Raw genomic sequence first — 27,149 nt, 5'->3', positions numbered from 1 at the left:
ATAAAAATCCATGAAGCCACCCATATTTTTCTTGGAGTACAAGAAATTCTGGCATGATTATGTTGTCGTGGAGCTTGTTTTTTGCGGAACTGTGTAAGAGTGAAATCGGAGGTTGCAAAGAAAATGTTCCATGCAGGTAGTGGATCTCATCTTTGCGCAGTGCCTGATAATGTGTCTAGTATATAGGCTGAGATTCTGGCACATCTCTTCAAACTACAAGAGCAATGGCCTGGCAGCTTAAGGTTTGTTGTGCAATATTATTCTAGAATGACACTTCGTTACTGCTGGGTATAGCAGATGTGCCTTGGTAGCGACCTCAATTTAAGGATATAAGCACAAATGAGAGCGGTTCTTTTCATTTCAAGCTGCGGTTTACTTGTTTTTACAAAGAGGCTGTCTATGGGAAATGTTCTGTGTGCACCAGACAAAAGGTGCTAGCCTGAGTTGTGTACTGGATCCAGTTTTTTTAGGTATGATGGTCTTGCTGGTCTTGCATAATGCACCCAAAATCTAAGGAGGAACGTACCAAAGAGCAATAGATGTGCAGATTAAGGCATGTTATATTAGGCCCCATTCCTTCCTGAGAGCATGTTCAGAGATTAGGAGGTTTTCTTTTTTAGCATGTTCATGTGTGGTAAGAACGTCAGTTTTTATCGAATTTTATGCCCAGCGATTTGTTTCTTGTTTTATTGGTAGTATGGTTCAAGTGTCAGGTGGGGTCATTCTCCCTCTTGAGCAAGAAAAGAACTGCTACTGTTTTTTTTCGGGGGGGGGGGGGGGGGAGGGGGGGGGGGGAGTTAAACCCATTTCTCTCTGTCTTGTGATTCATGTAAGACCTGGAGGGTAGTGAATCTAACTGAAGCTCACATGCACCTTTGTTAGTATGGTCATTAGTGCCCGGAGGTCAGATGAAGCAGCAAGCTTCATCCAGAGCTGATCTGTGAGAGAGAAGACCACAGCCACACCAAGGACCTCGCAAAGTATTCCTGAGCAATGGCGAAAATAACGAAGCGTTGACCAAAAGGTGTTGTCAAGATGGAAAGACGTTTCGACTTCCACACGGAAGACTTGTTCACTGATGGAAAAATTTCGCACACAAAGCTTAAGTACGTTGTGCTAATCGTCGCAGGCATCTAGCGTACGAGGGCGGTAGATTGCCGATGTTATGGTTGAGCGTCTGATCTGTTGTCTGGATAAACAAAGACTCCAGATATTGGTGTGACATCCAGTTTTTCTCACGGCCGATAATTGCCGCTTCGAATTCAGGACCAACAACTTCGAGATGCAGATCGCTACAATCGGCGCCGTCACGACGTTCATTATGCGCCTGGCGACCGTGTGTGGGTGTGGTTCCCCATTCGGCGACGAGGACTGAGCGAAAAACTCCTCCATCGCTACTTCGGACCATACCGCGTGGTCAGGTCATTGGGCAATCTACCGCCCTCGTACGCTAGATACCTGCGACGATTAGCACAACGTACTTAAGCTTTGTGTGCGAAATTTTTCCATCAGTGAACTAGACTTCCGTGTGGAAGTCGAAACGTCCTTGCATCTTGACAACACCTTTTGGTCGGCGCTTCGTTATTTTCGCCAATGTATTCACCCGACCATACGAGATTTCGTCGAACCTTAGATTTCATTCCTGAGCAAGCTGTTGCCACCACTGCTGGCAAACTGCACTGGCAGCATCAATTTGAAAGTGAAATGATTGCACTTTCACATAAACCATTTCCAGGAAATACACGCAAAAGGCAGGTGAACAGCATTAATATCCCCCCATAGTTCAGAAAGGTGAGTGCTCTTAAATCCCAAAAAATCAAGCATCAAGTCAAAGCACTTCAGTCAAGCTCTGGAGAGGTTGCTTTGCCTGCAGGCTCTGCAGAAAAAGCATTTCTGGTGGCCTATAGGTTAGGTTAGGTTAGGTTAGGTTAGGTTAGGTTAGGTTAGGTTAGGTTAGGTTAGGTTAGGTTAGGTTAGGTTAGGTTAGGTTAGGTTAGGTTAGGTTAGGTTAGGTTAGGTTAGGTTAGGTTAGGTTAGGTTAGGTTAGGTTAGGTTAGGTTAGGTTAGGTTAGGTTAGGTTAGGTTAGGTTAGGTTAGGTTAGGTTAGGTTAGGTTAGGTTAGGTTAGGTTAGGTTAGGTTAGGTTAGGTTAGGTTAGGTTAGGTTAGGTTAGGTTAGGTTAGGTTAGGTTAGGTTAGGTTAGGTTAGGTTAGGTTAGGTTAGGTTAGGTTAGGTTAGGTTAGGTTAGGTTAGGTTAGGTTAGGTTAGGTTAGGTTAGGTTAGGTTAGGTTAGGTTAGGTTAGGTTAGGTTAGGTTAGGTTAGGTTAGGTTAGGTTAGGTTAGGTTAGGTTAGGTTAGGTTAGGTTAGGTTAGGTTAGGTTAGGTTAGGTTAGGTTAGGTTAGGTTAGGTTAGGTTAGGTTAGGTTAGGTTAGGTTAGGTTAGGTTAGGTTAGGTTAGGTTAGGTTAGGTTAGGTTAGGTTAGGTTAGGTTAGGTTAGGTTAGGTTAGGTTAGGTTAGGTTAGGTTAGGTTAGGTTAGGTTAGGTTAGGTTAGGTTAGGTTAGGTTAGGTTAGGTTAGGTTAGGTTAGGTTAGGTTAGGTTAGGTTAGGTTAGGTTAGGTTAGGTTAGGTTAGGTTAGGTTAGGTTAGGTTAGGTTAGGTTAGGTTAGGTTAGGTTAGGTTAGGTTAGGTTAGGTTAGGTTAGGTTAGGTTAGGTTAGGTTAGGTTAGGTTAGGTTAGGTTAGGTTAGGTTAGGTTAGGTTAGGTTAGGTTAGGTTAGGTTAGGTTAGGTTAGGTTAGGTTAGGTTAGGTTAGGTTAGGTTAGGTTAGGTTAGGTTAGGTTAGGTTAGGTTAGGTTAGGTTAGGTTAGGTTAGGTTAGGTTAGGTTAGGTTAGGTTAGGTTAGGTTAGGTTAGGTTAGGTTAGGTTAGGTTAGGTTAGGTTAGGTTAGGTTAGGTTAGGTTAGGTTAGGTTAGGTTAGGTTAGGTTAGGTTAGGTTAGGTTAGGTTAGGTTAGGTTAGGTTAGGTTAGGTTAGGTTAGGTTAGGTTAGGTTAGGTTAGGTTAGGTTAGGTTAGGTTAGGTTAGGTTAGGTTAGGTTAGGTTAGGTTAGGTTAGGTTAGGTTAGGTTAGGTTAGGTTAGGTTAGGTTAGGTTAGGTTAGGTTAGGTTAGGTTAGGTTAGGTTAGGTTAGGTTAGGTTAGGTTAGGTTAGGTTAGGTTAGGTTAGGTTAGGTTAGGTTAGGTTAGGTTAGGTTAGGTTAGGTTAGGTTAGGTTAGGTTAGGTTAGGTTAGGTTAGGTTAGGTTAGGTTAGGTTAGGTTAGGTTAGGTTAGGTTAGGTTAGGTTAGGTTAGGTTAGGTTAGGTTAGGTTAGGTTAGGTTAGGTTAGGTTAGGTTAGGTTAGGTTAGGTTAGGTTAGGTTAGGTTAGGTTAGGTTAGGTTAGGTTAGGTTAGGTTAGGTTAGGTTAGGTTAGGTTAGGTTAGGTTAGGTTAGGTTAGGTTAGGTTAGGTTAGGTTAGGTTAGGTTAGGTTAGGTTAGGTTAGGTTAGGTTAGGTTAGGTTAGGTTAGGTTAGGTTAGGTTAGGTTAGGTTAGGTTAGGTTAGGTTAGGTTAGGTTAGGTTAGGTTAGGTTAGGTTAGGTTAGGTTAGGTTAGGTTAGGTTAGGTTAGGTTAGGTTAGGTTAGGTTAGGTTAGGTTAGGTTAGGTTAGGTTAGGTTAGGTTAGGTTAGGTTAGGTTAGGTTAGGTTAGGTTAGGTTAGGTTAGGTTAGGTTAGGTTAGGTTAGGTTAGGTTAGGTTAGGTTAGGTTAGGTTAGGTTAGGTTAGGTTAGGTTAGGTTAGGTTAGGTTAGGTTAGGTTAGGTTAGGTTAGGTTAGGTTAGGTTAGGTTAGGTTAGGTTAGGTTAGGTTAGGTTAGGTTAGGTTAGGTTAGGTTAGGTTAGGTTAGGTTAGGTTAGGTTAGGTTAGGTTAGGTTAGGTTAGGTTAGGTTAGGTTAGGTTAGGTTAGGTTAGGTTAGGTTAGGTTAGGTTAGGTTAGGTTAGGTTAGGTTAGGTTAGGTTAGGTTAGGTTAGGTTAGGTTAGGTTAGGTTAGGTTAGGTTAGGTTAGGTTAGGTTAGGTTAGGTTAGGTTAGGTTAGGTTAGGTTAGGTTAGGTTAGGTTAGGTTAGGTTAGGTTAGGTTAGGTTAGGTTAGGTTAGGTTAGGTTAGGTTAGGTTAGGTTAGGTTAGGTTAGGTTAGGTTAGGTTAGGTTAGGTTAGGTTAGGTTAGGTTAGGTTAGGTTAGGTTAGGTTAGGTTAGGTTAGGTTAGGTTAGGTTAGGTTAGGTTAGGTTAGGTTAGGTTAGGTTAGGTTAGGTTAGGTTAGGTTAGGTTAGGTTAGGTTAGGTTAGGTTAGGTTAGGTTAGGTTAGGTTAGGTTAGGTTAGGTTAGGTTAGGTTAGGTTAGGTTAGGTTAGGTTAGGTTAGGTTAGGTTAGGTTAGGTTAGGTTAGGTTAGGTTAGGTTAGGTTAGGTTAGGTTAGGTTAGGTTAGGTTAGGTTAGGTTAGGTTAGGTTAGGTTAGGTTAGGTTAGGTTAGGTTAGGTTAGGTTAGGTTAGGTTAGGTTAGGTTAGGTTAGGTTAGGTTAGGTTAGGTTAGGTTAGGTTAGGTTAGGTTAGGTTAGGTTAGGTTAGGTTAGGTTAGGTTAGGTTAGGTTAGGTTAGGTTAGGTTAGGTTAGGTTAGGTTAGGTTAGGTTAGGTTAGGTTAGGTTAGGTTAGGTTAGGTTAGGTTAGGTAAGGTTAGGTTAGGTTAGGTTAGGTTAGGTTAGGTTAGGTTAGGTTAGGTTAGGTTAGGTCAGGTCTGGTCAGGTTAGGTCAGGTTAGGTTAGGTCAGGTCAGGTCGGAACATATCCCATAGTCAGCCTCTATGTAAAAACAAATAAATGGGAGCTTGAAATGAAAAGAACCGCTCTCATTTGTGCTTATATCCTTAAAGTGAAATCGCTACCAGGGCACATCTGCTAGAATAATATTGCACAACAAACCTTAAGCTGCTAAGCCATTGCTCTTGCAGTTTGGCGAGATGTGCCAGAATCTCAGCCTATCTACTGGACACATTATCAGGCACTGCGCAAAGATGAGATCCACTACCTGCATGGCATAGATTAGGTTAGGTTGGGTTGGGCTTGAGAACGTCATGAAGAATTGAGAACGTCATGAAATACTTCCTATGTTTTCAATCACAACGCAGTGCCAGTTACACAGAATCAGACGTGATGAGCCTGAAGAAGCGGGGTTTAATCCCGGCAGAGGAGGAAGCATTTAGAATCCCGTCAAGAACAAAATAAGCATCCCAAATATATTTCTCAAGCTCATTTACCGATCAGGCACCCAAACGGAGTGAATTATCAGGTCTATACTCACCTTGAAGCATGCATGGTCGCGCCGTGTCCTCCAAGAATGGAGGTTATGCTTAATTCGCCGGCGGCATAGAGTTTTTTACTATTAACTAGAGGGAAATCTGGCGCCCCAACTAAGGGAGTTTGCATGGAGCTTCCTCAAGACCACCTGTACCACCATGGGCGCTCTAAGCATCATGGAGCGGAGAGCTACCGACTGCAGAACTACAACTTTTGGCCGAAAAGTAATGAAAAAACAAACGTTGTTCAATAATCAATAATGTCCTAACGTTCAATATCTTGTCTATAAATTGCAACAAAGGAGCAGAAAAGCACGTAAATGCAAAGTTTGCCCAAAATCAGCGATGGCTTGCTCTCCTATTGGCCAAGCGTTGCAGACTACAAAAGCCAATATTTCGTGCTTAACAGGCTCACTTTTAAAAAGAAATATGTTTTTAAAAAAATGTTGTCCTTTCAACATTTTAAAAGGTTTTTCCAGAGCATCTCGGAAAACAAAAACCTTTTATTGGCTTCGTGTGCTGTTGCGTATTCGATACTATGGTTTTTGCACACTACTTCTACGCCGAAGTCGTCTGCGCGCGGGGGGCGCCGTCGATTCGGAATGGGACATCTCTGTAACGCGACTGTCTGTAACGCCACAAAAACCTACTGTCCTGCACCAAGTAGCTCATCGCCCTATGATGCTTTGCGCGCCCATGGAGGTACAGGTGCAGTGCCACCAGCTTTCCCTCTAGATTATAGTGAACTAGAATACCTATCTAGTGGCGCGAACGGAGGCGCGCGGCAGCGTAGCGGCTGAGGCAAAACGCCTCTCCCCGCCGCAAGGGGCGCTACTGCGCCTTTTACTAACCCCGCGCTGCCGCTGCCGGGCTGCTTCTCACTAGTTCACTGTACTCTAGATAATAGTAATAAGAAACTCTATGGCCGGCAGCGGCAGCGCGGGGCTAGTAAAAGGCGCAGTAGCGCCCCTTGCGGCGGGGAGAGGCGTTTTGCCTCAGCCGCTACGCTGCCGCGCGCCTCCGTTCGCGCCACTAGATAGGTATTCTAGTTCACTATAATCTAGAGGGAAAGCTGGTGGCACTGCACCTGTACCTCCATGGGCGCGCAAAGCATCATAGGGCGATGAGCTACTTGGTGCAGGACAGTAGGTTTTTGTGGCGTTACAGACAGTCGCGTTACAGAGATGTCCCATTCCGAATCGACGGCGCCCCCCGCGCGCAGACGACTTCGGCGTAGAAGTAGTGTGCAAAAACCATAGTATCGAATACGCAACAGCACACGAAGCCAATAAAAGGTTTTTGTTTTCCGAGATGCTCTGGAAAAACCTTTTAAAATGTTGAAAGGAAAACATTTTTTTAAAACATATTTCTTTTTAAAAGTGAGCCTGTTAAGCACGAAATATTGGCTTTTGTAGTCTGCAACGCTTGGCCAATAGGAGAGCAAGCCATCGCTGATTTTGGGCAAACTTTGCATTTACGTGCTTTTCTGCTCCTTTGTTGCAATTTATAGACAAGATATTGAACGTTAGGACATTATTGATTATTGAACAACGTTTGTTTTTTCATTACTTTTCGGCCAAAAGTTGTAGTTCTGCAGTCGGTAGCTCTCCGCCCCATGATGCTTAGAGCGCCCATGGTGGTACAGGTGGTCTTGAGGAAGCTCCATGCAAACTCCCTTAGTTGGGGCGCCAGATTTCCCTCTAGTTAATAGTAAAAAACTCTATGCCGCCGGCGAATTAAGCATAACCTCCATTCTTGGAGGACACGGCGCGACCATGCATGCTTCAAGGTGAGTATAGACCTGATAATTCACTCCGTTTGGGTGCCTGATCGGTAAATGAGCTTGAGAAATATATTTGGGATGCTTATTTTGTTCTTGACGGGATTCTAAATGCTTCCTCCTCTGCCGGGATTAAACCCCGCTTCTTCAGGCTCATCACGTCTGATTCTGTGTAACTGGCACTGCGTTGTGATTGAAAACATAGGAAGTATTTCATGACGTTCTCAATTCTTCATGACGTTCTCAAGCCCAACCCAACCTAACCTAATCTATGCCATGCAGGTAGTGGATCTCATCTTTGCGCAGTGCCTGATAATGTGTCCAGTAGATAGGCTGAGATTCTGGCACATCTCGCCAAACTGCAAGAGCAATGGCTTAGCAGCTTAAGGTTTGTTGTGCAATATTATTCTAGCAGATGTGCCCTGGTAGCGATTTCACTTTAAGGATATAAGCACAAATGAGAGCGGTTCTTTTCATTTCAAGCTCCCATTTATTTGTTTTTACATAGAGGCTGACTATGGGATATGTTCCGACCTGACCTGACCTGACCTGACCTGACCTGACCTGACCTGACCTGACCTGACCTGACCTGACCTGACCTGACCTGACCTGACCTGACCTGACCTAACCTAACCTAACCTAACCTAACCTAACCTAACCTAACCTAACCTAACCTAACCTAACCTAACCTAACCTAACCTAACCTAACCTAACCTAACCTAACCTAACCTAACCTAACCTAACCTAACCTAACCTAACCTAACCTAACCTAACCTAACCTAACCTAACCTAACCTAACCTAACCTAACCTAACCTAACCTAACCTAACCTAACCTAACCTAACCTAACCTAACCTAACCTAACCTAACCTAACCTAACCTAACCTAACCTAACCTAACCTAACCTAACCTAACCTAACCTAACCTAACCTAACCTAACCTAACCTAACCTAACCTAACCTAACCTAACCTAACCTAACCTAACCTAACCTAACCTAACCTAACCTAACCTAACCTAACCTAACCTAACCTAACCTAACCTAACCTAACCTAACCTAACCTAACCTAACCTAACCTAACCTAACCTAACCTAACCTAACCTAACCTAACCTAACCTAACCTAACCTAACCTAACCTAACCTAACCTAACCTAACCTAACCTAACCTAACCTAACCTAACCTAACCTAACCTAACCTAACCTAACCTAACCTAACCTAACCTAACCTAACCTAACCTAACCTAACCTAACCTAACCTAACCTAACCTAACCTAACCTAACCTAACCTAACCTAACCTAACCTAACCTAACCTAACCTAACCTAACCTAACCTAACCTAACCTAACCTAACCTAACCTAACCTAACCTAACCTAACCTAACCTAACCTAACCTAACCTAACCTAACCTAACCTAACCTAACCTAACCTAACCTAACCTAACCTAACCTAACCTAACCTAACCTAACCTAACCTAACCTAACCTAACCTAACCTAACCTAACCTAACCTAACCTAACCTAACCTAACCTAACCTAACCTAACCTAACCTAACCTAACCTAACCTAACCTAACCTAACCTAACCTAACCTAACCTAACCTAACCTAACCTAACCTAACCTAACCTAACCTAACCTAACCTAACCTAACCTAACCTAACCTAACCTAACCTAACCTAACCTAACCTAACCTAACCTAACCTAACCTAACCTAACCTAACCTAACCTAACCTAACCTAACCTAACCTAACCTAACCTAACCTAACCTAACCTAACCTAACCTAACCTAACCTAACCTAACCTAACCTAACCTAACCTAACCTAACCTAACCTAACCTAACCTAACCTAACCTAACCTAACCTAACCTAACCTAACCTAACCTAACCTAACCTAACCTAACCTAACCTAACCTAACCTAACCTAACCTAACCTAACCTAACCTAACCTAACCTAACCTAACCTAACCTAACCTAACCTAACCTAACCTAACCTAACCTAACCTAACCTAACCTAACCTAACCTAACCTAACCTAACCTAACCTAACCTAACCTAACCTAACCTAACCTAACCTAACCTAACCTAACCTAACCTAACCTAACCTAACCTAACCTAACCTAACCTAACCTAACCTAACCTAACCTAACCTAACCTAACCTAACCTAACCTAACCTAACCTAACCTAACCTAACCTAACCTAACCTAACCTAACCTAACCTAACCTAACCTAACCTAACCTAACCTAACCTAACCTACCTAACCTAACCTAACCTAACCTAACCTAACCTAACCTAACCTAACCTAACCTAACCTAACCTAACCTAACCTAACCTAACCTAACCTAACCTAACCTAACCTAACCTAACCTAACCTAACCTAACCTAACCTAACCTAACCTAACCTAACCTAACCTAACCTAACCTAACCTAACCTAACCTAACCTAACCTAACCTAACCTAACCTAACCTAACCTAACCTAACCTAACCTAACCTAACCTAACCTAACCTAACCTAACCTAACCTAACCTAACCTAACCTAACCTAACCTAACCTAACCTAACCTAACCTAACCTAACCTAACCTAACCTAACCTAACCTAACCTAACCTAACCTAACCTAACCTAACCTAACCTAACCTAACCTAACCTAACCTAACCTAACCTAACCTAACCTAACCTAACCTAACCTAACCTAACCTAACCTAACCTAACCTAACCTAACCTAACCTAACCTAACCTAACCTAACCTAACCTAACCTAACCTAACCTAACCTAACCTAACCTAACCTAACCTAACCTAACCTAACCTAACCTAACCTAACCTAACCTAACCTAACCTAACCTAACCTAACCTAACCTAACCTAACCTAACCTAACCTAACCTAACCTAACCTAACCTAACCTAACCTAACCTAACCTAACCTAACCTAACCTAACCTAACCTAACCTAACCTAACCTAACCTAACCTAACCTAACCTAACCTAACCTAACCTAACCTAACCTAACCTAACCTAACCTAACCTAACCTAACCTAACCTAACCTAACCTAACCTAACCTAACCTAACCTAACCTAACCTAACCTAACCTAACCTAACCTAACCTAACCTAACCTAACCTAACCTAACCTAACCTAACCTAACCTAACCTAACCTAACCTAACCTAACCTAACCTAACCTAACCTAACCTAACCTAACCTAACCTAACCTAACCTAACCTAACCTAACCTAACCTAACCTAACCTAACCTAACCTAACCTAACCTAACCTAACCTAACCTAACCTAACCTAACCTAACCTAACCTAACCTAACCTAACCTAACCTAACCTAACCTAACCTAACCTAACCTAACCTAACCTAACCTAACCTAACCTAACCTAACCTAACCTAACCTAACCTAACCTAACCTAACCTAACCTAACCTAACCTAACCTAACCTAACCTAACCTAACCTAACCTAACCTAACCTAACCTAACCTAACCTAACCTAACCTAACCTAACCTAACCTAACCTAACCTAACCTAACCTAACCTAACCTAACCTAACCTAACCTAACCTAACCTAACCTAACCTAACCTATAGGCCACCAGAAATGCTTTTTCTGCAGAGCCTGCAGGCAAAGCAACCTCTCCAGAGCTTGACTCAAGTGCTTTGACTTGATGCTTGATTTTTTGGGAATTAAGAGCACTCACCTTTCTGAACTATGGGGGGATATTAATGCTGTTCACCTGCCTTTTGCGTGTATTTCCTGGAAATGGTTTATGTGAAAGTGCAATCATTTCACTTTCAAATTGATGCTGCCAGTGCAGTTTGCCAGCAGTGGTGGCAACAGCTTGCTCAGGAATGAAATCTAAGGTTCGACGAAATCTCGTATGGTCGGGTGAATACATTGGCGAAAATAACGAAGCGCCGACTAAAAGGTGTTGTCAAGATGCAAGGACGTTTCGACTTCCACACGGAAGTCTAGTTCACTGATGGAAAAATTTCGCACACAAAGCTTAAGTACGTTGTGTCTTTCCATCTTGACAACACCTTTTGGTCAGCGCTTCGTTATTTTCGCCATTGCTCAGGAATACCTTGCGAGGTCCTTGGTGTGGCTGTGGTCTTCTCTCTCACAGATCAGCTCTGGATGAAGCTTGCTGCTTCATCTGACCTCCGGGCACTAATGACCATACTAACAAAGGTGCATGTGAGCTTCAGTTAGATTCACTACCCTCCAGGTCTTACATGAATCACAAGACAGAGAGAAATGGGTTTAACTCCCCCCCCCCCCGAAAAAAAACAGTAGCAGTTCTTTTCTTGCTCAAGAGGGAGAATGACCCCACCTGACACTTGAACCATACTACCAATAAAACAAGAACATAAATCGCTGGGCATAAAATTCGATAAAAACTGACGTTCTTACCACACATGAACATGCTAAAAAAGAAAACCTCCTAATCTCTGAACATGCTCTCAGGAAGGAATGGGGCCTAATATAACATGCCTTAATCTGCACATCTATTGCTCTTTGGTACGTTCCTCCTTAGATTTTGGGTGCATTATAAAAGACCAGCAAGACCATCATACCTAAAAAAACTGGATCCAGTACACAACTCAGGCTAGCACCTTTTGTCTGGTGCACACAGAACATTTCCCATAGTCAGTCTCTATGTAAAAACAAGTAAACCGCAGCTTGAAATGAAAAGAACCGCTCTCATTTGTGCTTATATCCTTAAATTGAGGTCGCTACCAAGGCACATCTGCTATACCCAGCAGTAACGAAGTGTCATTCTAGAATAATATTGCACAACAAACCTTAAGCTGCCAGGCCATTGCTCCTGTAGTTTGAAGAGATGTGCCAGAATCTCAGCCTATATACTAGACACATTATCAGGCACTGCGCAAAGATGAGATCCACTACCTGCATGGAACATTTTCTTTGCAACCTCCGATTTCACTCTTACACAGTTCCGCAAAAAACAAGCTCCACGACAACATAATCATGCCAGAATTTCTTGTACTCCAAGAAAAATATGGGTGGCTTCATGGATTTTTATACTGATGGTTCAAAAACGGATGTTGAATTATGTTAGAAGCACAGTGGTACATGGGAATTGGGAGGCATTACTTCCGCAGTATGCATCCACCTTCAGTGTTGACTGTTACGCCATCTGTGCAGCCATGGAAAAAACAACAAACGAGAATCTCCAGAACAGTATTATTTACACAGACTCGCTAACTGCATCACAGCTCTTCACTCTAGAAATGCCATCACTCCGCTGCACAACATAAGGCATAAGGCACAACATAAGCAGCTCAAGGACAAACAAAACATAAAACCCTGCTGGGTTCCAAGTCATGTTCGAATAAAAGGCAATGAGAGAGCAGACTTGTGTGCTGCTAAGCTCATTGCAAGCAGATAAAGGAAAGTAAATATGCCTTTTAAGGACTCCATGACCTTAGTACACCGCAGATTAAGAAAAAATTGGCAGTCCGCTGGGCACAATAAAGTAAATAACAAACTACAGTTTCTAAATACAGTTTTTAAGTGAATGGAGGTCTTGCACACAACAGAAACATTTCAAGGAAGTGATTTTCTGCCAACTTTGTACTGGGCACACACGCAATTACTCATAACTTCATACTGACTAAACAAGGCAAATTCCTATGTGAATCATGCGGCGATGAGCTAATAGTAAAGCATTTTACATTTTCTTGCAGGGAACTGAGAACACTAAGGAAAAAACACTGTTGTGCTTTACAATGAACACTGTTCCATCCAGCATTGCTCTTAGGTGGAGGCAGTCTTGTTGATTTGTTCTGTATTTTCAGTTTTTTAAGCCAAGCAAATTTTTAAACAAAATATAGATTGGAAAAAATTTTTTGAATTATATAAACAAACAGACTTCTAGCCTTAGCCACAGCCACTTATGTGTGGTAAAACCGAACACAACACGCAAAGGGCTCTCGGCTAAATATGCATGCATGGCTACTTGACAACATGAAGCGTGTCTTCATTCCATTAGGAATGTGGCAAGATGGTCTGATGATCTCAATCAAGCTTTCTGCGGCCTGTATGCTGGCGAGATCACCACTAATAATACAGAAAGAAAAAACAGCAAACAACCCAGTCAAGCCAGAGTACAAGCTTGTGCCTTGCAAACTGGAGCGATATATCACATAAGCAGAACGTTCATTTGGGCGAGTTGGTATAGATGCATCTTTAGTAAAACAGCGCGAACAACGTAGGACAAGATGAAGGAGGACACAGGACGGGCGCTGCCTCTCAAGTAAAGTTTATTAGGCAACACCTGGTGTTTATAAAGAAAAAATCACATAGACAAAGTACATGACATGTCACACTAAAAGCGATAAAACAAGAGGCAGAGATGCATACGACGCTCAAATGCCACCAAGAAATGCATCTAAAGATGCATCTATACCAACTCGCCCAAATGAACGTTCTAATCGTATCACCCATGGGCTAAAAAATGTGGCAGATAGATATAAGGTTAATGTAGCAATATCAGCTCCCAACAAACTAAAACAGTTGTGTCCGGCGATCCAAAGGAAGAAGGAACGGTCGAGAAAAAGGAAAGGTTGTGGCACTGAGCACAGGAACAAGCTCGTCGCTTGTTGCAAAGGAGTAGTGTACAAAATTCCACTCTCCTGCGGAGCCCAGTACATTGGGCAGACAGGACGATGCCTAAATAAAAGGTTACAGGAGCACAAAAATAATCTGGAAAATGACAAGGAACTTTCTTACTTGGTCAGCCACTGCATAAAGTGTGAGGTAATGAAAAAGAAAAAATGCACGGCCATCTGGCGTAGCACGAAGGTGCTTTATACGCACAGTGAACAGACCACGCGGGAATTAATGGAAGCCTTTTATATCAGTCAAGAGGCCAGTTGTGTCAGCAAACCGTCAGTCATTCTTTGTGACAAAGAGATAGCCTTTCTTGGTGGCATTTGAGCGTCGTATGCATCTCTGCCTCTTGTTTTATCGCTTTTAGTGTGACATGTCATGTACTTTGTCTATGTGATTTTTTCTTTATAAACACCAGGTGTTGCCTAATAAACTTTAGTTGAGAGTCAGCGCCCGTCCTGTGTCCTCCTTCATCTTGTCCTACGTTGTTCGCGATGTTTTACTAAAGATGCATAAAGATACATCACATGCCCTTTGAATTGTGGTGAACGTAATGCTGGTCATACATGGCATTGCTTTAATGTGAAAGTAAGAGGGCATTATAGATCACTCAACTTTCAGGCCGTCACCTATGTCAGTGTGTTGTCAAAATGTAAATTTTCAACCAATTATCTTTGCAGCAAGCATTTCATGCAGACAATCATTAGTGCACCCATGAAATCAAAGCATTTTATTTAGCATGGAAATTCTGTCAGTCAGCCCTTGATTAAATGGTACAGAAAAGAGCTTGACTACCTTGCATCTACTGCATTTGAAGAGATTTTCTCATTTTTTTTAGGATTGAATTTTATAACTATATTATGCATTTATTAGCTTCCTTGTATTTCTTGCTTTCTTCTTATTGTCTTGCTGCTTTCTTGGAATGTCCAAAACTGTATTTGTCAATAACATAATACAGTTGTGAAAAAGTACTTACGTTATTTTCGTGCTTGTTCAGTTACATTCCATAGACTTGTGAATTCACTTTCCGCAAAACAAGGGTCCCATGCTCCCAAACTACTCTGTGGCATTTCTAATGGATCAATATGTATTTGGTTTCAGAGGAAGAGAAGTAAATAATTTTATGTGACGAGGCTATTTTTGACATTTCCACAAGTATAATCTAATAGTTCTTTCTATGACAGAGCAGAGTAAGGAGTTGTGATTTGTTTATAGACTATTTAATACAGGTGCACCAATTCTGCAGTTTTAAATGCAAGGCTAATCTTGCGTGCCCCTTAACAACACTACCACTACTTCCATAACGTCTACATGGCCTTGACAAGAAGTGAAATGTTCATGTAAGTTACTCTCTTGAAGGAAGTGGTACAAATTTATTTTCCTTCAAAAAAAGTACATTGCATGAGTTATCAATTACCCTAACAGATAAAATTTTAAGGCTACCTAGTAATTGCCAGGCAGTGGTCTAGAAATTAGAGCAAGCACGTTACATGCGGACGGTGCTGGGTTCAATACCCAGTGCCGCTTGGTATTTCACAGGCCTTGTTTTCAGCTTTGGAAAAAAAGTCTTTCACCAGACAATTTCTTCAACAGGCCGGTGATTCATTGTGCTATCCAAAAATTTAAATCTGCTTTGTGCGATAAATCCCAATCGTGGCCCCTTTTTTTCAATGTTTTTCAGACAGGAAAACAGAAACCAGCACAGGACAAACATCATGAGGCCGCTTTGCATATCAATTGCGCATCATGTACTGACAAAGCCCGACTGGTAACCGAGAATGTATATAAAAGGTAAGTGCAAAAATGGACCATTTGCAGAAATCTGTAAGTCAGCTTCTCCGCAACACTTATTCTCCAACCAAAAGGTATCATTCCCAGGCGACACTATTTCATTCTTTATGGAAACGAAAAGGGTCAAGTTCCCATGGGAGAGCCAAGTTACTGCTAACAAATAAATATTGACAACATTCCTTCAGGTAACTATGCATGGGGTTACCTGCCTGAATTAAATGTGTAGATTGGAGTATGTATCACTTGCAGAGCTGTTTGCATGGTATGGTATGGCACTTTCTTTCATACTCCTTCATCCATTTTCCTGAGAGTCAGGCAGATGCTGCACATTGCTAAGCTTGTGCATGCAAGTACTGCATAGGCAGTAGATCAAAATGCTAGAGCAATATAATCTATAGCATTGCAGAGAGAGATGGGAAAGGCAGAGAGGTTGGCCAAATATCTGGCCTTCTATTCTGCACTGGGGAAGGGGAAGAGGAGAAAAAAAGAAGGACACGATAGGGGATGATGATGATGAAAGAAGGCAAATGTAGATAAGGTGTCTCACCATAAGTAGTTTGGGCTCGAACATAAGTTACTTTCTCCTTTAAAGCAGGAAATTACAAATAAAGTGTTCATATGTCTTTTGAAACTGCATCCGAGCTAAAATTAAAAGCCTTTCGAACAACTTGAGATCATCTTGCAAGTTGTGTCATATTCCAAATTTGCTGGTGCAATTTCAGATCTACCTGACAATTTCGAGATCTTAAAAGATGCCTTCACAAGAAGTGGCCTTCGGGATGCTGCATTCGCGCATTGCAGTCTGTGCATGCATTCTGTGGAACGCTACTCTGCATTCTATGTGACACCGGTTGCAACGCTTGCGTTTCGTGCTGCATTGCTCATGACATTCAGTGCGATCTCCTTCCCCTCTCCCGTGCCTATAACAAGACCGTGAGGGTAGCATTTGTGCTGTTGTACTGTAAATAAAGCTGTTTCTTTGAGCCAACGCCTTCTTTGTGGATGCAACAGGGGACATCACATATCAGTCATGTTATAGTATCCAAGATGTGTTCCTCATTTTGCCAAGATATGTTTCAGACGTACAGAAAAAATGAAAAATGTATTCATTGGTTGGGCTTCTTCTGTAATCAATATCCAGAGACATAATATTATAGAAGATAGCTACAGCAACTAATTGCCTGGCCCATTACAGTGCTGAAAAGCTCTACTCAATGGCAGTGCACGAAGAGTTGTCGAGCGCATGCATCTTGCCACAAGATGGTTTCCCCAAAGCTCTTGCAAGACAACAGAGGAACGCTATACTAATGCAAGTTGTCCTGCCCTACAATAATTACACTACCCACTGAAGGACAGCTTCCCATCATGCGCATGTAAACAGTCTTACGGAGTGGCTAAAATCACTGTCAGCATGATTTTCTATATGCATCGACATTAAACAGTACAGCTATAAACGTGGAGCATCACACCCTCCTATATACCTTCGGCTATGAAACTTGTGTGTTTGAAACAACTCTCCATTGTGGCATGGAACCAATAGCCATAACCAATTCTGTGCTGCCAGTAATCGCACATAAGAGAGACAAAGAGGAAGCTTTTATGTGTGTCACAGTTTTCAGTCAATAGCTTAAGTGGGTGGGTTGAGGCAGGAGTTCAGTAGGGTAGGTAACTCATGACAGTGCCACTTATCCTCGACACGCGGAGGAGGCCCAACAGCTCGCTTGCATGACTGGGCAAGAAAGAGCAGCAGTGAATCATCGATGTATAGTCTACACAATGAATGCGGTGTAGACACCTACAACTCAGACAAAAAACTCCTATACTTTTCATTCTCATTGAGGGTGTGAAGTGGAGAAATCAATGGATTGCACAGAAGCTGGTGCGAGCACTGCTCCCCTGGGGACCTCAAGAAACACTGTCTTTTCTAAAAGTAACCAGGCAACCCTAATCACTTCTCTTGCTATTGGGAGACGTAGCAACCCAGAGGAGGATAGCAATGCCACAGGTTTACACCACACAGGCTATCTTTGCAGCCGACAGTGACCAATGGTTGTCACTTCCCCACCAGCATGCTTATATTTGGCACAGTTCATCACTGTAATCTTATTCTTGAAAAGCTTCTGTGTGAAAGCTTAAACGGCTTCCAATCGCTGCTTGGTTTCATGCCACATTTAATCATGTTCTGGCTCCTTCGAGGTCTATTTAAGCCACTGCCTTGAGTTTAGTCTTTCTATACTTCCATGGCTTTTCTCATTTTCAGCTCATTGCTGAGCTTGATCTTCTTGAACTTTGAATATTTGGTATCAGTGTCTTTATTCTTCTTCTTTGCAGCTTTTTCCCATTTTTATGCAGTGTTTATTTCTTGTGACAAGTCCCCTTCACTTCAGTTTATAATTAACCCATTCTCTTCTGACCTTGTTCACCCTTAGATCCTTGCCCACATTGACTTTATCATTTATCTCACATTTAAAAAGCCCAACACTTGCATCATAACCTATTCCCTACACATAAGCACACTAGAAGCCCCCCCACCCCCCCACCTAAAAGCTCCCTGTCACACCTGCCACTCACGAAAGGCAAGGGTACGGTAGAACCTGAATGTCTAAGCAAATGTGATAGCAAAAAACATGTGGAGGTCATTTCTTTTTCCATTTGCACAAGGTGCCTGCATTGTAGTGGTAGAGAGTTCGAAATGGCTCCCAATTTATTCCAACATATTGTGCCACTTGAAAGGGCAGCCTCTTAGTGCTTGTACATAGCTGGCTCCTGTTGAGAAATGGTGAAGACACTTTCAAGTTTTCTTCTTAGTTTTAATTGGTCTATAATGTACACATAGTAAACAGTGTTGAAATCACTCATGCAAGGAAGGGCACTCAACCTCTCTTTGAAGAGATGTGCAAGGTTCTTTCATTTTTTTTCTACATCAGATCAGCTTTCTGACTCTCAGGTGCACAATTTGCTTTGTTGCTGTTGACGATGAACATGCACATTTGCACGGTTTTAAAATCTAACATACAATAACAAGCCACTGTTGCCTACTGCTATCCAACCTTACGCTTGGGGTCAACACATACTATGTTGACCATACCAGGAATTCAGTGAGATATCTGCAATAAATACTGCTCCAAAAAATGAGATTTCGAAACAATACTTTGTGAGAACTCCACCGGTATGTTAAATAAGATCAGTTTGAAGAAGAGTTGTTTGTGGAACACTGAAAAGGTTCAGTTATGAATACAGTGGGTAGACAAGTAGATGGATGAGTGGCATCTCCATCACGACTAGTTTCTCGAGGACCGTAAACATGGCTGTGCTAGCATCAACTTTCACTGATGCAGTCAAGCTTTATGCAGAGATAACAATGTCGACAAAAAACATCAGTGCATCTCTATGTTGCTATCGTGAGAAGCTAAAAGAAGCAAACACTATTGCAGGTGCCACAGCCATGAGTCAGTCATCGTAAGGACTTGAAGGTAAAATGTTCAGAGAGTTTTGCTGCCTTTTCACTTGTTATAACGCTTTGTTACGCTTTGTGAAAGGTACCAAGGAGCAATCCTTCACTCCGAAAAAGTGCCAAGTAAGCACATATTGTGAAATTTATGTCACCTGACTTTAGCAAACTAGGCCTACTGGAAGAGCAAATGTCGTCTGTAAAGTTTTTTTCATTTGGGTTCCAAATGAATCATCACTATGGCACACATCTTTTTCTAGACTTGCACAACACGATTTTGACTTCCGCCTGTAAAGGTACTGCATGTATGTGCTCCTGAACCTTCAGAAACAAACAAGTTCCAAGGTTTTCAGTAACAGAAGAATAAAGTTATGCTACTCTATAGGCTTAAATTTATTACACAGAAATACCGAGAACTTCCGAAGTAATGCCAGCAGTTCAGTGCTATCTAGAGGCCCGTTTCAATAAAGTCAAAATAAAGACTACAAGAATAAGGACTACTCAGCTTTTCTTTGCCCCTCCCATGAGACTTGCCACTACAACTCAAATCCTAGGAAAGGCAGGAGGACAGAACACATACCACAAACAACTTAGATTGCTCAGAAAACAGACATTTTAATGGATCAGCTGAGATTTTTGTTACCGAGAGAGATATGCTGGTATGCCACCCAGAGCAGTTCTCATAATCAACAATTAATGCTTAAGTAAAAATGAGAAAAATAAAAACACAGTTAACAATACGAACAACAATGATGAAAACGCATGCCATGAGTTTATCTTACAGAAAGAGACACCATAAATAGGCTCACAAGTTCAAAAAAGGCTAGTCTTGCACTTATCCCCAGCTATGGGCATTGCTTGCAGCAATGTGAAAACCAAGAAAAGACACAGAAAATAAGAATATAAGCCTAACATTGCTTGTAAGGCCCACCACTGAAAAACTGTCAAAGGAGCTTTTGAATATCACCATCCCATGCCTGATAGAATGAAATGCATCACAAAAGTTTCCAGTATACTTTCTGCCAAAGTCAACTGCATAAATAAGCTGGATCTAAAGCAGCTAAACAATATTAGAGAGCAAAATGAGTTTTACATGGAAGGAATGAAGGAAAATAAACTCAGAATAAACGACAGTCATTTGAACACACTTGTTAGCACTGATGAAGGAAGCAGACCCACTGAAAACATCTGAAGCTGGGTCGTTGTACACAGAAAATAATGCCATGCCTTCAAATGTAACATCACAGACTAGATTGTATGTTTACAATGGTTGAGCATGTTCATACAACGCAAAAAAAAAGAGGGCTTCTTCTGGCATGGGTTAACGCTGGGTGGGATACAATGGCCCATCATGACACAAGAATCGGAAATACAACACTAGGACTTCGGCTGACTGCCACTTTCATCATGTCCATCCGATAGGCAGGCAGGCAGTTCGAAATGTTACACTGCTGGGACGTCAAAGCACCAAAGTGCAAAGCAGTCTGCAAAAACGGTTTTGATATACCGAAAGAGTTCTGGCTATGTAACTTGAGGATCTTAGCCAGTTTTTTACAAATAATGACACTTACTGTGACACTAAGGATTATGTAAAAGGTGCTTGTAAGGTAAATTCAGATACAGCAAAACATCACACTGCAGCAGGTTCACTTGTGGGAATTACGGTGTCTTGTGTACAATGCTTATAATGCATGCCATTGTCCATGAAAGGCTTATAATATGTGAATTCCTGTATCAGAGATACAAGCTATGAGCTTGCGTGGCCTAAGGTATGGGTCAGCTGTAGACATTTTTATGTAGGTTCTGGCTTTATTTACATTGTATGTTACTTAAATTTCAAGCATTTTAACTTTTCATGCTAAATTTGCCACACTGAACTATACAGGTTTTGTACAGAATGCGGCAGCTTTTTTGAGTTGCATTTGCAGACTGCTTTGTTTCAACCACTTGTGCATGGCATCTGAGCAGTGCACCAGAGGGCATGTTAAGCAGCCCTCTGCTTTTGAAATGTAGAAGGAACAAGCACTTGCTTTCCAGCAAGCCTCAATTAGCAACAACAGTCACATCACCACAGATGCAGCCATGACATGACATACAAGTGTGACACGAAAGAAGAATAACAAATAATTAAACTGAACTGAAACTCCAATGTGTGAAACCACAAAAAAAGAGAAGAAAAAATAGTTATACACAGATTTGAAATAGCAAAGTCAGATATAAAACACAAGCGTAGGAAATGGACCACAACACATAAAAAAGAGGGTGATGGCGGCGATGTGATTCTCTCCTCCATTTTTTTTTCTTGCCTCCTCACCATGTTCCCATCATCGTTCAGAGCGTGATCACACATCCCTCCATCTCTTAAGGGACAAAAACCATGCAAAAAGGAAGAACTCTGAATGCTGCCGAAACAACCTGTCAGATCAAGAAATAGAACAGCACACGCGCACACACGCACTCACGCACATACTAGGCTGCGTTGGAGAAGACTCCTTACGGCATCTTTTCGGCACCTCTGCTCCACACACGAACATACATCAACACTACAGTACCGCGTATTTAAATAAAAAGCAGGTGCGGGGGCGACCTTCAGGCCTGGTGGGGAGGGAGGACTGGGGCAGTAGGCAAGGGACGCATACAAACATTGCACTTGGAGGAAAAACAACAACACGTCTCGTTTTCATTTGTGTTCGTCATATCGTCGCAGGAATCTTTCAATGTCCAGGTGTAGCACAGTGTGGGAGAGGAGGACACAAGCCAGTCGCGACGGCTGTCTTTTTTTTTTTTCAGCCGTTCTCGGTTTTCTTCTTGGGACATAGCGCATTGTGGTAGAGTTCAAGTCTCCATAAAACTGGCTGGCGACAGTGAAGACCGCTTGCCATGGGAGTCGCCACCGACACCATTGGATGACGGCATTCGCGACATCTTGCCAGAGAGAGAGCTGACAAGTTCGCTGGCGCTCGGAGGCGAGGTCATCGCTGACGATGGCGCGCCCAGCAACGACGCTACACTGGTGGGACTAACGAGGCTTGGCGGCGTGTCGAGCAGTCCCAAGCTTCCCTCACGGTACCTGCACATGCCCAAGATGTAACATCAAGGTAAGCCTCCTAACAGCTGCTGTGTAGCATGACTGCAAGCATTCATTGAGAGATTTAGTTTTAGCACCAAGCGCTACAACCATAAACCCAAACAAGAATCCACAGGTTCCTCACTTAGTGTCCAGTTGCTATTGTCCTGCTGCCATAAAAGCAGTCCATTACTTGTGCAATCTCGATCATGCATGTGCCGCTACGGTGGCTCAGTTGGTTATGGTGCTTGGCTGCCAAACCGAAAAACGCGGGTTCGATCCCAGCAGCGGCGGTTGCATTTCGATGGAGGCGAAATACTAGAGACCCGTGTACTATGCGATGTCAGTGCACAATAACGAACCCCAGGTGGCCGAAATTATCTGGGGACCTCTGCTAGGGCCTCCCTCATAGCCTCAGATGCTTTGGGGTGTCCATGACCATGGACCATAAACCACCGGTCATGCATGCCTCTACACTGCAGCAAAACTGAAATAGAACTGTTTTTACACAGCTTTATTAGTGATAAGAACATTCATTTATAACGTGAAAATCAGAAGCTGGCTCCTCATGCGATGCCGAAGGCAAAGGCACTAAATGTACAGGAACGTTATGTTTTATACATTTCATAACAGCAACATTGCGAACTCTGACAGTGTGCACACTTCATTTAGCTCACACACTAACTGCAATGCACGAACTCATGCAAGCTGGCTCCTCCACAAGCAGAGTGTGCATGTGGGAAAACATATACTGTGTGCGTTCGCGAATTATACATGTTCACAGAAAAAGAAATTATGGGTACTCTTTATACAAGCAGTAAAATTAATGCATTGCATGATGGCACATAATGTCAGACCTTGCGGCTATATCAGCCTATTTCAACCGCAGCGCAGAAAGTTACACGCGCTACAAAGATTGCAGCTGCCCATAAAAGAGCTTGCTATGTATCGCCCACACTCGCTTAGCAAGAAGTTCTTCTACATTGCTGTGTATCGTTCACCACACCATTAACGGCTGCAAACTAAAACAACCACAAGGAGCCAGAAACGCAGCGGTTCCTCCAAACACTGCTCAGCGGCGGCAGAGCCCTGAGCGGCTAGAAACAAGAAAAGAGAAAAAAAAAATGGCATTGGACGTGATGTGTACTTGCCTTCGGGCCCTCATGAGGGACTTGTATTCGGAGATGCGCAGCTTCTTGCCATCTACAATGCAGGTGCGCTTGGGCCGTGGTCGATACCGGTAGTCTGGGTGCTTCTCCATGTGTAACTTGCTCAGACGCGACTGCTCTTCGTAGTAGGGCTGCTTCTCAGAGTTCGACATGGCCTTCCACCGAGCGCCTGCATGCGAGGAGCAGTTCCGTGTGACTACGGGGAATGGGCCCTACTGTGCAAGTGTTGTGTTTACGTAAAGTTTGTCCACACATTCATTGTTAGTTTTGCATTGCAGTGCACAAAAAATATTACAGAAAGCCATAGCACTGTTTGGTGGAAAATAAACACAGATGTATACTTGGCTAATATTTTTTTGATGACATCGTTCAAGCATCAACTATTCAAGCAGTCAGTGCCTCATCGTGGCGCGATATCTGTTTTTTACTGTTGCCACATTTTTCTCAGAAATTGTCATTATTGTGTTTTGTGTGCCACCCCTATGTAATGCCATCTCCCAGAGGGCCTTCAGGATATTTGAATAAATAATTAAGTTCCAATGAGCTGATTGCACCAGTCATGGGCGAAGTGCCTGTGACAGGCTGCTGAGTCGTTTAGTGGAGCAGACAACAAAACTGTTGCTGTATTTGTGGAGCACTTGTCAGTTCTTTCAGCGGAGTAATCACAAATACCAGGCAACCACAGTAAACTTAGGCCAACACGTGCTCCACTATCCTAAGATGCTCTTTACTGTCTTGAGCAGTGCACACTCAGCCTGCCATATACAAGTGTGGCAAAGTATATGCGATAAAGGCCAGGTTGGATAGTGCTCCGCTGCCTGAAGCAAGGCCACTGGCAAATGCTCGCCATGGAGGGCATCTGAGGTACACAAGTGTCTTCTCATTGGCTGTGTTGCATTGTACCATGTTAATGCCCTGACCAACTGAACTTAGAATATTTACCTCTGATGTTTAGGAGCTTTGAGAAGTTTACACAGAAATATACCATAAAAAAGCACAAATTTATAGCTGATATTTGAGCTGCAGCAAAAGTTGTGCTTAGGATAGTGCGTTACAACCCACAAAACAATAGATAGTAGTAATAAACTTTTTAGACAAAGGTGGTTTTGAAGAGCTTAACACCAGCCTGCCTGAGGCATCAAGAAGAAGGAAGTCTCCACAGCTAGCACATCAGCGGACCTTCAGGCTAAAGTAAACACGTTAAGGGAAACCTATGTGCACCTCCTTCAATACAGAAGAGACGTCAAGTAAAGTTTCTTACCGAGTATCTTAGAGATGTTGGAATTGTGCATGTCAGGGCAAGCCTTGAGAATCTTGCGTCGTTCGTCTTTCGCCCAGACCATGAAGGCGTTCATCGGTCGCTTGATGTGGGGTTTTCCGTCCGGATCCTTCTTGGTCTGTCGTATAATCTTAGCACCGACTATTTTGCCTGCAAAAGAAAGGAAGAAAGGAAGCATAAAAGATTAATATTTCTATTTTTATCACAGCAGCATATGCACTGCTAGCAAAAAAAAATCTAGCCTCACAGCCATTAGTCATTAGTTAAAACAAGCTCATCAATGCAATATACAAATTCACACTCTCCTTGCTTTTCTCTTTCCCTTTTTCCCACTACCCTCTGCAGAAAAGTAGGCCAAATATGAGTTACTCTGTCAGGCCTCTACACCCTTCCATACATCAAGTTCTGTTTCATTGCCTTGCATTTCTGGTCTTCGCTATTTCTGAGCAATCAAAACCCACCCTTCCTTCCACTGTCTTTGCTAGGCCATATCTTGTCCTCTCTTTTTTTTCAGAATTGCAGTGCGAGACGACACATGCCCGTTTCTGAAAACCACAATGCGATGGATGATAGTGATGTGCACTAACTTGATCCTTTGGTCTCAGTCTCAGAGGCCGAGCTGTCATTGTCACGACGGGAGGAAGCTGAAGAAGTGTGCGGCCGCGGGAGAGCACCGCCGGTCGACTGGGGCAGGTACAGGTGCAGGGGAAACGGCTTGTCCGGCCCCATCAGGGAACTGGGGGCACCCAGTTCCTTGTGCCCGAGGCCACCACCTGACAGCAGGCTGCCTACAAATGCGGCACACGAACACAAAATTTGTCACTGGTGGCATCGGGAGATTACTGCACACCAAAACTCCGAACCCTACATGGCACCAATTCCTAGCTCAGAGCCTCTGTAACAGGCATCGCAGGAGACAACTCTATGCCCGCCAACGCCAGAGTCCACACAAGAAGCCGATCCAGGACCGAATTTCCAGACTACTATGAGGTCACTTAAAAATAAAGCCTCTGGAGCTCAACAAAATTTTAGAAAGCCACGCCTTCAATTAGAAACATAATCTGTGGTGCTAACAGGTCCCGCTAGTGGTTTCTTTTTTTGTGTATGTGCACAGGGCTTTTGCTCATTGTAGAAGCTCTTCCTCTCCTCAGAGTCCATGCATGCCAGTGAAGATGATGATGGTGTCATCAGTGCAGAGACTTCCTGATTTGAGCTATTGTGTTGTGTGAATATTTCCGACATCAGTCAGACCTCCACGTGGCACCACATGGGAGTCTTACACAACGTCTTACACATTCTTTTGCACTAAGACATTCATGTGAACATCCTTCACTTTGCGCCTTTACACTACTTTACATTTCTACTCGTCCTTGCAAGAGTAACTGCCAAATTCATCAACACACTTCAACTCAAACTTGTACTCCAGGCAGCCCTCGAGGCTTGTTTTGCGTTTCAGAAATCAAATTCCACTCGACCCACTCCAGTTACTCAAGTGGAGGAAAAACTCTAGGATTTTCTTTAGAATCTCAAGGTAGCACAGACACTACCTTGAGGGCTCCTTGACAGCCAGTTTGCAGCGCCACATTTCAGCACGTGCAGATAGTCCCAAGGCACCAGGTGTGACTGCACCTGGCCCCCTCAGGGCCATCTGCACATGCGCAGTACTTGGCTGGTAGCAGATGGTAGTGGCGCACGGTAATATTCTGTTATATCATGCCTATGGTGAGCTTCAATGGCACTTACAGCCTGATGACCCTAGTCTTCTGTAGCACAGTGAATGATAATTATTAGCACAAATAAATGGTACAGCAATTCCTGCAAGGCATTAGTGAATGTTTTTTACGTTTATGTTTTGCTCAATGAAAGGCTGTGTGCCAGCTTCTTATGCTGCACTTTAAGCATTTTGTTAACTACTCAGCCAGCATGTCCTCGAACCTTGGCTAAAGATAATGAAGACCTTCAACATCCATTGCTGACTGAGCTATTATCTGGACACGAACATACCAGTGTAGGAAGGAATTCCAGGGTGTCCTATGAGACTTGAAAGGGAAACAGGGATGCTAGGGGCTCTGAGATGAGGTGGAAGCCCTGGGTAGGCGGCTGCAGCTGACAAGAATGGTGAACCAACCTGGGCAGAAATCAAAGAGAACGTGCTATCAAGAGCCATACACGACTGCAGCAAACTGTGGTTTCAAGAGAATCTGCATCAACCATCGTAAAAGCAGAAGACAGAAAAAAATTAAGGAAACCTCGAACACTCATAGCCCAGCATTTCTCAAAGCAACATACTTATTATGGTTTACATTTAGGGAATGGTAGACTCAAATAAAACTTTAAAAACACTAGAAGTAAGCTTTGCAACAAAATGACTAAACAAACGTTTAATCACACAGAAAACTTGATAAGTGTACATATTTTCGGAAACAACAATTAGAGAAAGAACCGTCTCCTTTTGTGTGTGTTGGTTCCCTGCATATGTTGCCACTAAAGCAGAGAAACTAATGCAACGGCACTGATGCCGAATGATAACTTTCGAAGCTGCATTAGTACTTTGGAACGTACTGAAAAGGGGCTTCATAAATGGCTGCATAGATGAAGTAAATGAATAAA

At 42.9% G+C, this 27,149-nt stretch overlaps 1 protein-coding gene and 1 long non-coding RNA gene across 13 annotated transcripts in view; one reads left to right on the top strand and one right to left on the bottom strand.

The window, feature by feature from the left end:
- The first annotated feature begins 7,002 nt into the window (after positions 1 to 7,002).
- LOC144128650 (uncharacterized) lies at positions 7,003 to 16,432 on the top strand. The gene is made up of 3 exons (XR_013313812.1): positions 7,003 to 7,171; positions 15,464 to 15,573; positions 16,296 to 16,432. It is a non-coding gene; the product is annotated as an uncharacterized LOC144128650 (long non-coding RNA).
- Positions 16,433 to 19,619: 3,187 nt separating this feature from the next.
- Positions 19,620 to 27,149, bottom strand: part of LOC144128648 (uncharacterized) — a 714,737-nt gene continuing 707,207 nt past the window's right edge. For all 12 annotated transcript variants that reach the window (XM_077662210.1, XM_077662211.1, XM_077662205.1 and 9 more), the window contains 5 exons: positions 26,544 to 26,667; positions 25,127 to 25,327; positions 24,522 to 24,689; positions 23,243 to 23,429; positions 19,620 to 22,094 (listed from right to left, as the gene is read on the bottom strand). In XM_077662210.1, the coding sequence (XP_077518336.1) occupies positions 21,860 to 22,094; positions 23,243 to 23,429; positions 24,522 to 24,689; positions 25,127 to 25,327; positions 26,544 to 26,667 (915 nt within the window). In that variant the 3' untranslated portion in view covers positions 19,620 to 21,859. The remainder of the gene's footprint in view (positions 22,095 to 23,242; positions 23,430 to 24,521; positions 24,690 to 25,126; positions 25,328 to 26,543; positions 26,668 to 27,149) is intronic.

Source organism: Amblyomma americanum, chromosome 4, assembly GCF_052857255.1.
Source record: "Amblyomma americanum isolate KBUSLIRL-KWMA chromosome 4, ASM5285725v1, whole genome shotgun sequence".
In the NCBI taxonomy this organism is placed as follows: Eukaryota; Metazoa; Arthropoda; class Arachnida; order Ixodida; family Ixodidae; genus Amblyomma; species Amblyomma americanum.
The sequence above is the reverse complement of the archived record's forward strand: the minus strand, read 5'-3'. Positions and strand labels throughout refer to the sequence as shown.